At 41.1% G+C, this 11,894-nt stretch overlaps 1 protein-coding gene across 1 annotated transcript; it reads left to right on the plus strand.

Moving 5' to 3' along the window:
- On the plus strand, positions 1-11,894 carry LOC117656305 (vomeronasal type-2 receptor 26-like). The gene is made up of 5 exons (XM_034404456.3): positions 1-176; positions 2,074-2,260; positions 7,296-7,523; positions 8,785-8,911; positions 10,805-11,894. Exons 1-5 carry the CDS (start codon positions 1-3, stop codon positions 11,707-11,709), a joined length of 1,623 nt encoding a protein of 540 aa, XP_034260347.3. The 3' UTR covers positions 11,710-11,894.

Here is an 11,894-nt window from a genome sequence, read left to right on the forward strand (position 1 = left end):
ATGAAGTGCCAGATGAATGCCACACCTTGTCAAAGAAGTGATCCTTCTCCTATCCTTCATGAATGGCGTAAGCCTGGAAACCTCCTCATTGGTGGGATCACAGCTCAAGTTGTCTATGTCCTAGAGGAACACTCCTTTGAAGAGCATCCTTCACAGAAGGCATTTATGCCACCTCTGTAAGTAATTCTCTTTTTCCTTTTCATTCATTTCTCGAGGTGGGTTAGAAACCGCAAGAATAAAAAGAGTCTCAAGGGTGTTTTGTAAATTAAGCAGAGAATATTACAAGGTTTCGAACCGGTTTTTAACCATCTGTATTTGTAATCAGGGTTTCTGAAGAGAATAGACAGTTTTAGCCAGGCCCTAAATGAGTCTACCATAAGACTGAGGAAAGCTATGGCAAATCTAGACAGCATACTAAAAAACAGGGACATCACCCTGCCAACAAAAGTGTGTATAGTCAAGGCTATGGTTTTCCCAGTTGCAATGTATGGTTGTGAAAGTTGGATCATAAGAAAGGCTGAGCATCAAAGAATTAAGGCCTTTGAACTATGATGCTAGAGAAGACTCCTGCAAGTCCCTTGGACTGCAAGCTGATCAAACTGGTCGGTCCTAGAGGAGATCAACCCTGACTGCTCTCATTTCTGCACAATTTAATATTTTTTAAATTGCAACTTCTTCTCTCGGTGTTTCATCATTTTTCCAGTACATTCAATTCTTGCTGCTGCCAGAACATAATATTAAATACAAATTCCCCTTATCATACTTTTCCGGTACTATACCTAACAAAAATATTTCTGGTTTATAATTGATAGGCTGCTTTAATGTGTATTTCTGTCCAATATTTCTTTGCTTTCACACATGTCCACCACATATGATAGTATGTGCCCGATGTCTGATTAAATTTCTCAGATTTCTTGATAGAAATCTATTGTAGCACGAAATTGTGGAATCAAAATATTCTAAAGTTCCACTAGGATAGCTGAGATCTGAAGCAGAAGAAACTCTGAGCAGCATGGTCAATGTAAGATGTAAAAGCCAACGCAATCCTAAATTGCATTAATATTTATTTTATTTTATTTATATTTTATTTATTTATTTTATAGAGGGATATAATCAAGATCAAGTGAGGTACTAATATCCATGATTTCCACTACCAGTTTGGGCGAACCAGTCCCAACCGGCTGAATACCACCTCTGATCCCAGACCTAACTATCGTAAATTAGAAAGATAAAAATGTCTGAATAATGGATGTTGTAGTATCTGGAGAGACAGGAGAAAAGGAGAGAAAGAGCTGGATAAAATCACAATCCCTTCAATGCCATCAAACAATAACATCTGTCTGCCTACTCTTTGGGAAGGTTTCGATATGTTCTACAATTGAATTGCATATCACAACATGTACCTTTTTGGTCTAATGCCTATTACAATTAGCATGTTTATGTAGTCATTGTTTCTCTGCTCAATGTATTCCACTTGCTTCAATCCCTCTACATTTCACTTCTTCTCCTTCTCCTTCTCCTTCTCCTTCTCCTTCTCCTTCTCCTTCTCCTTCTCCTTCTCCTTCTCCTTCTCCTTCTCCTTCTCCTTCTCCTTCTCCTTCTCCTTCTCCTTCTCCTTCTCCTTCTCCTTCTCCTTCTCCTTCTCCTTCTCCTTCTTCTTCTTCTTCTTCTTCTTCTTCTTCTTCTTCTTCTTCTTCTTCTTCTTCTTCCTCTCCCTCTCCCTCTCCTTCTCCTTCTCCTTCTCCTTCTCCTTCTTCTTTTCCATCTCTACGATTGAATTGCACAAAGCTAGTCCAGTTGTTGAGGAAATTTCATGATTTACCAAATATTCCTCATTGGTCTTTATATCTGATGCTCATCACAATGTGAAAGTTTCATAGTGTGGTTGTTTTTTATTTCTTCACACAATGCATTTGTTTTGTCTCAATCCTCAGTATTTCACTCATCCCTGAATTATGTTTTCAGGGCTGTTTTAAAGTTGTATCAGCATTCCCTCAGTTTGGCATTTGCAGTGAAACAGATCAACTCAAATCCAAGACTCTTGTCTAACGTTACTCTGGGATTTTTCATCAGTGACAACTATTTTGATGCCCGGCTGACTTACCGTTCCACTTTGGAACTGCTCTTCCGATCCGATCAGTTGGTTGTCAACTATGGATGTGGTATCAAGGAGAATCTCATTGTGGCCATTATTGGAGGATTTGGTGCTGATATATCATTCTTCATGTCAGATATCATAAGTCTTTATAAAATCCCACAGGTAAGATATATATGTATTGATGTGTGTGAAAACATGTCCATATGGCAAATTTGAAAGGAAGGAGAAACAATTCTTTCCCAAGTAGGGGTTAAATTCTGCGTCAATTATGCATCAAAATGGACTGATGAAATTTGGGAGTTGGAATTAAGACATATCTGCTGCAACATATTAAAAATAATATGTTAAAAAAAGCTACTAGGTTAGATGTAAGGCCATGATAGTGAACCTATGGCCCATGTGCCAGAGGTGGCATGCAACGCCCTCTCTGAAGGCACATGAGCTGTTGCCCTAGTTCAGCTCCACTGAGCATGCGTGTGCACCTCTTGCTGGCCAACTGGTCTTCAGGTCTCTGCTGCGCATGTGCGGAGGGGAGGGGCGCATGCAGGGGGCATGTGTACGCAGGGGGGTGGGGCACAAGCTGTTCTGTCCCCGTCCCACACATGCACACCAACAGACGTCCAAGAGTTAAAAACCAAACCAGCCGACAAGAAACTCCCTTTTGATAACGGAACTTGGCAGCAACCTAGTGGCTGCCTGCCAAGAGTCTTTTACTTATGAAGGGAGGAGAGAACTTCTCTCTGCTTTTGTACATCAAAGTAAATGTTCAATAAGTACAGGGTAAATTCAGTCCAGTTCACAAATGTAGTTCAGCAAAGCCTATAGCAAAAGTCCGGCAATGCAGAATGGCGGGGAAGCTTTCAGCTTTGTTCGTCACAAGGCTTGACTGGCCACCACACTCCCATTTATACCCTATGGGGTGTGGTCCAGTGACTCAGCCTAATCTCTGGCATGCCTCCTTTTCTGTTGCATGCGCTTATCTCTCCGACGCTGGCGTGGATCCAGCCAAGACTCATCTCTGTCACTGTCCAACTGCGACTGCTCGTGGATTCCTTGCTCCTGGCCAATCTCTTCTCCTTCGGGAGACACCTGAGGCATTGCCAGAGAGGAGGGTCCTGGAGAGGGAGGCCTGGCCAACTCCTCTCCTTCCCTTTCGGAGCCTTCTTCCTCCGATAAGATGGGCTCGGGGGTCGGAGCCACAACACAAGCACGGAGGCCAGGTTTCGCTGCTATCTTAAATAAACTTCATTTTCATGCATTGCATTTTGGGGGTTTGGGCACGTACATGCACCCATGCGCACCTGCGCACATGTGCTTTGGCCACTCAATCTGGAAAAGGTTAGCCATCACTGATGTAAGGTATTGGCATGTATGAAAACTCACCCATAGGGCCAAATTGAAGGGAACGGGAAACGATAATTTACCAAGTAGGAGTTGGCTTCTGCTTCAGTGATGCATCAATAGGACCTAATGAAGTGGGGGAATTGGAATTAAGTCATATCTGATGCACCACATTGAAAATAGTTAGTTTAAAATGGTGTCGGAAAATACAAGCACAAACTGGAAAATGTTAGGTGTTCATTTAGTATAAGTTCATCCTCAGTCATGGAACGAAGGGGAACTGTCCCCATCACCATCTCTCTACGAAACCTACAGGGTTACTTAGAATACTGCTTATGTCCTCTTGAGATAAATTTAAGAAATATATATTCTTAAATTTAAGAATATAATCTATCTATCTATCTATCTATCTATCTATCTATCTATCTATCTATCTATCTATCTATAAATGCTCTCTCTCTGTGTGTGTGTATGTTCCAGCATAACTCTGGAACGCCTCGAGCAATTTCTACCAAACTTGGTACCTAGATGACTTACTCTCTGAAAAAAAATTCTGTGGGGTTAAGACATCCCTAACTCCCTTTGGGGTGTGTGTTCTGTTAAGATACAGCCTGTTCTGCCTTAAAATGGCTTCTACCGTACTGCCTTAAAATGGATTCTACTGTACAGCACAGTGGAGTTGCCATGGTAACGGCTTCACAGTACTCCACAAGTAGGCTCTGCTAAGGGGGAAAATCCAACATTAGAAATTACATTTTCAACAAGATTTTGATTATTCTTGAGGACAAATATATGGCCATGATCAATAAAACATTACTGCAACTTGGCTTGCCTGCACCACAACGAGACCAACAGGACGTACTTCACGCAGATTACATACGAGAAAAGAACGACAATGTCGAAGAGCTTAGTGCATATATTGCGGACAAGAAGCCACTTCTAAATCAAGATCAGAAAAAAAGCATACCAAATGATCATGGATCAGCTAGCAAAACAACAAGGTGTTATCAGTTTACTTGACGCTTCTGGGGGCACAGGGAAAACATTTTTAACTAATTTAATTCTAGGCAAAATCAGGGCTCAGGGTGAAGTTGCTCTTCCTGTCTAATACACGATTAGGATAAATAAATACCCGGGCAACGCTGGGTTATTAGCTAGTATAATATAAATTTAAGAAATATATAAGTCATACATTCCAACCTTAAGCAATCAACTGCCATTTTATTTCAGCTTGCCTATGGCTCATTTGCTCCCAAGAAGCACGGAACAAAGATGGCTGCTTCCTTTTATCACATGGCTCCCAATGAAATTCTACAGACTGCAGGGATTATCCATTTGCTGAAGCACTTTGGATGGACCTGGGTTGGCCTTTTAATTCTGGATGATGACAGTGGAGACAATTTCCTCGAAGCTCTGGACCCGCTACTTTCGGAGAACAGGATCTGCTCTGCTTTTGTGGAGAGGTTTCCAAAACAAGCATTTTTTTCTATGTTTCATGGCTCCATGGTGGGTAGGATAAACGTTTATTTGAGGAAAACCATAGTCAATACATTCATCTTCTATGGAGAAAGCTTGACAGCAATGCTCCTTTTCCTCTTCCTCAAATATACATACCTAATCCTTGGAAAGGTTTGGATTCTGACAGCTCAAATGGATTTAACGTTAACAAGTCTGCATCAACCCTCTGATTTGCAATTGTTCGATGGAGCAATTTCCTTTGACATTCACTCCAATGAACTGCTGGGCTTTGACGAATTCCTTTGGGCCCTCAAACCATTCCAGACCCAACGAGATAGTTTGTTGAAAGAGTTCTGGGAGCAAGGCTTCGATTGTGTCTTTTCAGAGAGTAATAAACCAGTGGAAAGTGACGAAGCTTGTACTGGGAAGGAAGAGCTAAAAAAGCTTCCTGCGCATTTATTTGAAATGACTGGTCACAGTTACAGTATCTACAATGCAGTCTATGCTGTAGCCCACGCTGTTCATGGCATGAACATACTTAAGTCTAAATACAAAAGAGTGACAGCAATTAGAAGGGATGAACTTCAAGATCAAGGCACCTGGAAGGTAATAACTTATAAATCAAAACCTTTATTGGCAGAAGCGGATTAGCATCACATAATCCTAATGTTCTGCCCCAGCTACGGACCCCAAAGAACGTAGCACACACAAAGTCTGTACAAACCTTAGTTTACTAAATTAAATCAGTCTTTTTCAAATAAAGGCTGTTAATTAACTTTCTTAACAGCCTACAAGAATCCAAAGAATAAATAATCGTAATCTTACTATGGTTGGCAGAAAGCCCAGAAGCAATTTGCAGGAAACTGATAAGAGAACTAAGATCAGGATGCAAAGGAGAGTGAACGAAGTTGTTCCCTGCAAATTGCCTCAGTTGTTGTCCTTCCTTAAATAAGCTAAGGGAGTTAGCCCCAAGCCTTACTCTCGAGGAGACCTTCTCCTGAGGAACCACTCCTGCCTTTTGGCAGCTCTGCATGCCTGTGCATCGAGAAGAGGCTCCTCCTCTTCTTCCTCTTCACTTATGGGAGCTTCTGGAGGTTCTGAAGGTCCTGGCTGAATCCCTGCTTCTGGCACCACATCTTCTCCAGCCTCCACATTGTCTGACTTGAGTGCCAGCTGCACAGGCTGCTGGCGCAGCACCACACCAGCCTCCTCACTGTCGGAATCAACTATTAGCCGCACAGGCCACTGATGGGCCACAACACATTTATTTATTTTATTTTTATTTATTCGATTTGTATACCGCCCTACTCCCGAAGGACTCAGGGCGGTGAACAGCCAAACAATAAAATAACATAGACATAAAAAATTTAAAAACCAGATAAAATCAAATTAAATTATTTTGGCCCAGACAGATTAAAACACCCCAATAATTTAAAAACAGATTAAAATTTACATATTTAAAAGGGAAGAGATTAGGCCAAGCCCGCCTGCTGGAATAAAAAGGTCTTCACAGCGCGGCGGAAGGTGCGCAGATCCGGGATCCTCCGTATCTCCGGGGGGAGCTCATTCCAGACGGTAGGTGCCCCCACAGAGAAGGCTCCCCCCCTAGGGGTCGCCAGCCGACATTGTTTGGCTGACGGCACCCGGAGGAGTCCCTCTCTATGAGAGCGTACTGGCCGGTGGGAGGCTATTGGTGGTAGTAGGCGGTCCCGTAGATAACCAGGTCCTAAGCCACATAATCATAAGTTTATTTGTCAAGCATATATAAGATAACAGGTAAAAGTATAAACATAATTTGAATACATGAAAAGAGTAAGTAAAAAGGAATATTAGGACAGGGACGGTAGGCACGCTAGTGCACTTATGCATACCCCTTACAGACATTAAATGGACAACCATTTAAAGATGAGCCAGCCGTGCAGCTGCCAAAAAAAGCCAACACAGTTCTGGGCTGCATAACCAGAGGGATAGAATCAAGATCACGTGAAGTGTTAATACCATTTTGTAAGGCCTTGGTAAGGCCACACTTGGAATACTGCATCCAGTTTTGGTTGCCACGATGTAAAAAAAGATGTTGAGACTCTAAAAGACTGCAGAGAAGAGCAACAAAGATGATTAGGGGACTGGAGGCTAAAACATATGAAGAACAGTTGCAGGAACTGGGTATGGCTAGTTTAATGAAAAGAAGGACTAGGGGAGACGTGATAGCAGTGTTCCAATATCTCACCCACAGTCGCCATTACCAGTTTGCCCAAACTGGTCTGAACTGGTTGAATACCACCTCTGAAGCAATGCCACTTTCATTTCTATAGATATAAATTTCAAAATGTCTTGATGTAATCCACTTTTTGCTTCCCCTTATTTTTTCCTCTCTTATTTTTTTTTTTTTTTTACTTAGCTTCACTGGTTCCTTCAAGGCCTTTCATTCAATAATTCCCTTGGAGAAACTGTGTCCATCAACCACCAGGGAGAAGTGCTTTCTGGATATGACATTACAAATGTGGTCATGTTTTCAAACAATTCGTACCGCAAAGTGAAAATCGGAAAGATGGATCCCAAAACACTTGCAGGAAAGGAGTTTGTCATTCATGAAGATTTAATTGTTTGGCACAAAGATTTTAAGCAGGTATGGATTTTGAGGTATTTTATTTATTGTGGATGGAAGATTGGGAGATCAGAGATAAGTTTCATTCTGCAGCTGTCTTTCAGATCCTGTAATTTGTTAAAATTAACTTTAATCAGTCAAAATTAACTATGTGTTCAAATAATTGTTTAATTGTATAGCCTTTCATTTTTTAAATTTTTTTTTATTTATATGCCGCCCTTCTCCGGAGACTCAGGGCGGCTTACAATGCGTTATTTTACATTTGCATTATATCAGTTAAAATTAGCCATTCTGTACAATTCTTTCCTACTCTGATGGAATTATAATTGGTAAATAACAAGGTTTTTTTTGGGGGGGAAGAGAAATGGGGAATATTGCTATTATCCTGGACACAAGTAAACTCTAAAATAATATTCTGTATCGTTCCAATTTTAGTATATGTGCTGCCGAAACTATAAAATAATATTGAAGAATAAAAAAAGTTTGAGAATCAATGAGATCACAAAAGGTTCCAGCATCATTGGGGTTGCAAAGACTTCATTAAATAAACAATAGTATAAAAATGAAACTAGGATGAAAGTTTAATCCGCGAAACTGGAGCTCAGAGGCACACTTAATGTGGTGATTTATTTGTTCATTTTTTTGCTTGTACTAAGCTAAGTAAGCCAGGGATGCGGTGGCTCAGTGGCTAAGATGCTGAGCTTGTCGATTGAAAGGTCAGCTATTCAGTGGTTCGAATCTCTAGTGCCACATAACAGGGTGAGCTCCCATTACTTGTCCCAGCTTCTGCCAACCTAGCAGTTAGAAAGCACGTAAAAAATGCAAGTAGAAAAATAGGGACCACCATTGGTGGGAAGGTAACAATGTTCCGTGCGCCTTTGGCATTTAGTCATGCCGGCCATATGACCATGGAGATGTCTTCGGACAGAGCTGGCTCTTCGGCTTTGAAACAGAGATGAGCACCACCCTCTAGAGTCAGGAACGACTAGCACATATGTGCGAGGGGAACCTTTACCTAAACTAAGTAATAAGTCTTGTATCACTTATTACTTAGTTTAAGTAATTTAAACCACTTCTCCTTCTGCTTCATTTGATCAGGAGAGGGGAAAGGAAAGGATAATTTGGATGCAACCATATGCAATATTTAGGAAGTGTTGTAGAGATTTCCAAGGGTAGCATTTCATTTCATGATCTGATGTTGCTCTATTTGGTCAGATAGATTAGAGGATGACTGTCCAGTATTATTCAAGTCTTCAGTGCTGAGTTCCTGGTTTATTCACAGGTCTTGCCCCATTCAGTGTGCAATGATCCCTGTCCTGCTGGCTATCAGAAGAAAAAGAAAGAAGGCAAGAAATTTTGTTGCTATGATTGTGATCAATGTTCTGATGGGAAGATGTCAAATATGTCAGGTAAATTATTCTCAGGTTTACTCTACTCTACTCTACTCTGCTCTACATTATTCTAATTTACCTTATTCCACTCTACCATATTCTACTTTACTTTATTCCACTCTACCATATTCTACTCTACTCTACTCTACTCTACTCTTTGTTGTTGTTAGTTGCGAACTCATGTCTGACCCATCGCGACCCCATGGACAACGTTGCACCAGGCCTCTATCATCCCCTGGAGACCATTTAAGCTCATGCCAACTGCTTCAGTGACTCCATCCAGCCACCTCATTCTCTGTCGTCCCCTTCTTCTTTTGCCCTCAGTCGTTCCCAGCAGTGAGTCTTTCCTTCTCATTAGGTGGCCAAAGTATTTCAGTTTCATCTTCAGGATCTGGCCTTCTAAAGAGTAGTCAGGGTTGATCTCCTCTAGGACTGACTGGTTTGATCAGCTTGCAGTCCAAGGGACTTGCAGGAGTCTTCTCCAGCACCAGAGTTCAAAGGCCTCAATTCTTTGGCGCTCAGTCTTCCTTATGGTCCAACTTTCACAACCATACATTGCAACTGGGAAAACTATAGCCTATACACACTTTTGTTGGCAGGGTGATGTCTCTGCTTTATAGTATGCTGCCTAAATTTGCCATAGCTTTCCTCCCCAGGAGCAACCATCACTCTATTCAATTTTGCCTTATTCCACACTACCATACTCTACTCTACTCTACTCTACTCTACTCTACTCTACTCTACTCTACTCTACTCTACTCTACCTCACTGTACCTCGTTCTACTGTACTCTGTGATATATTAGAGTTGTTCACTGTGTAATTGACCAGATAGTAAATTACTTTTACATAAACATATACCTGATTTCTCTGTTTCATTTATTCCAATGCCAATCCACATACTGAAAGATTTCATAAGGTGTATGTCAGGTTTTGATATCGTCTTCAAATAAAATAAATTGCATTTCCAAACAGATAGTCTTTGAAGAAACGTTTCATTAAGCACTACAATCTGGCCTCGTTCGTGGCGAAGCCAGCTCTGTCTTCCTAACCCCAGACCCTCCCTTTCCATTTCCCAAATCTCTGCGTCTCATTGGCCTTCTTCCAAATCACTCTCCCCATATCTACTACCTAAGCTCCCAGGAATGCCCCCCCTCCCTCTCATCTCCTAGGGGATATTATCTTCAATGAAAATAGGTGAAGTGTCAAGCGTCCTCTTGCCAGCTGGCCCCTCTTCTTCTTCTTATGTCAGCACTAGAGTAAATGCAGGTTGAAGTGCTGACAGTGCACACATACTGTAAAATTGGATAAAACTGGAGTCAAAAGCCGTGTTTTCCTGAAAATAAGACCCTGTCTTATATTTTTTTGGACCCCAAAATAAGCACTTGGCCTTATTTTCAAGGAGGTCTTATTATTTTGAGGTACATGGAGCAAGACGGGACTCCTCTTGCCATCATACCTGATTTCCAACTCTGTCTCTCTAACCCTAACCAGAGGAAATGGTGGAGACCGACTGCCCATGCATTTAAATATTTTCTGGGAGGGCTTATTTTTGGGTGTGTGTGTGTTATTTTAGAGCATGTGCTCAAAAGCCAGATTGGGCTTATTATCCGGGGAGGTCTTATTTTTGGGGAAACAGAGTAATTCCTAAAATGAAGAAAAAGAATGTTTGATTACATCATGCTAATGAAACCTCTCTCACCTCAGGGATCCAGGACTCTGCCTGGGTTACAGAGGAGCTGGGGGAGATAAAATGGGATACAGAGATCTAGAACATAGAAGGCACTTTGCAAAGAATGAAGGATGGGCTAATGCTTCTATTAAGGCCTATTTTGTGATGCTAAGGGTGGGCAGGTACCAGTATGTCTTTGCTAATGCATCTACAGAGGTTACAGTATGTCTCTTATTTGCAGACACAATTGCCTGTTCTGAATGTCCAGAAGATCAATATCCAAGTAAGGACAAAGTTCGATGCATCCCCAAAACAATAATATTTCTAACTTTTGAAGAACCTTTAGGGATCAGCTTAGTTGTGATTACTATTTTATTTTCAACAATTACCATGTTTATATTTGGGATATTTATTAAATATAAAGACACCCCCATTGTTAAAGCTAACAACAAGGACCTCACCTACACTCTCCTTATCTCCCTTCTGCTTTGCTTCCTCTGCTCTTTTCTTTTCCTTGGAAAAGCTCCACAACTGATTTGCATCCTCAGGCAAACTATCTTTGGCATTATCTTCTCCGTGGCCATTTCTTCTGTGTTGGCCAAAACCATCATGGTCATTGCAGCATTCATGGCCACCAAACCAGGATCCAGCATGAGAAAATGGTTGGGGAAAAGACTGTCCTTCTTAATAGTTTTTCCTGGCTCCTTCATTCAAGCAGGCATTTGTCTGGCATGGATGATCACTTCTCCCCCCTTTCCAGAATTTAACATGAAATCAATGACTGAAGAAATCATAGCAGAATGTAACGAAGGGTCTGTTGTGATGTTTTATCTTATCCTGGGTTATATGGGGTTTCTGTCTCTGATCAGCTTCATGGTGGCTTTCCTGGCTAGGAACCTGCCAGACACATTCAATGAAGCCAAGTTCATCACTTTTAGCATGCTGATGTTTTGCAGTGTTTGGTTATCTTTTGTTCCAACATATTTGAGCACCAAAGGAAAGTATATGGTAGCTGTGGAGATCTTCTCCATCTTAGCTTCAAGTGCTGGTTTATTGGGATGTATCTTTTTCCCCAAATGCTACATTATTTTGCTGAGACCTGACCTCAACAGCAAAGGACAATTTGTGAAGAAAAAGCATTTTTGATTATTAAATTATGGATTGATGTATTTCTACTCTGAAACTGAATGAGTAATCCTCTTCTATGAATAAAAATGGGGCTTGTTTATGGATTCTATCAATTTTATTGATATTGTATATCCTTGGCATATCTAACACTGTGTCATATTCTTATGAATGGATATGGAAAATAAAATATGTCACTGTTTCAT

This window comes from Pantherophis guttatus, chromosome 4 (assembly GCF_059756535.1).
Source record: "Pantherophis guttatus breed Tessera chromosome 4, ASM5975653v1, whole genome shotgun sequence".
NCBI classification, from domain to species: Eukaryota; Metazoa; Chordata; class Lepidosauria; order Squamata; family Colubridae; genus Pantherophis; species Pantherophis guttatus.

Coding starts and splice junctions, on each gene's coding strand:
- LOC117656305 (XM_034404456.3), top strand. CDS start 1: ATGAAGTGCCAGATGAATGCCACACCTTGTCAAAGAAGTGATCCTTCT. Junction 2,261..7,295: donor GTCTTTATAAAATCCCACAG/GTAAGATATATA, acceptor TTTTTTACTTAG/CTTCACTGGTTCCTTCAAGG. Junction 7,524..8,784: donor GGCACAAAGATTTTAAGCAG/GTATGGATTTTG, acceptor GTTTATTCACAG/GTCTTGCCCCATTCAGTGTG.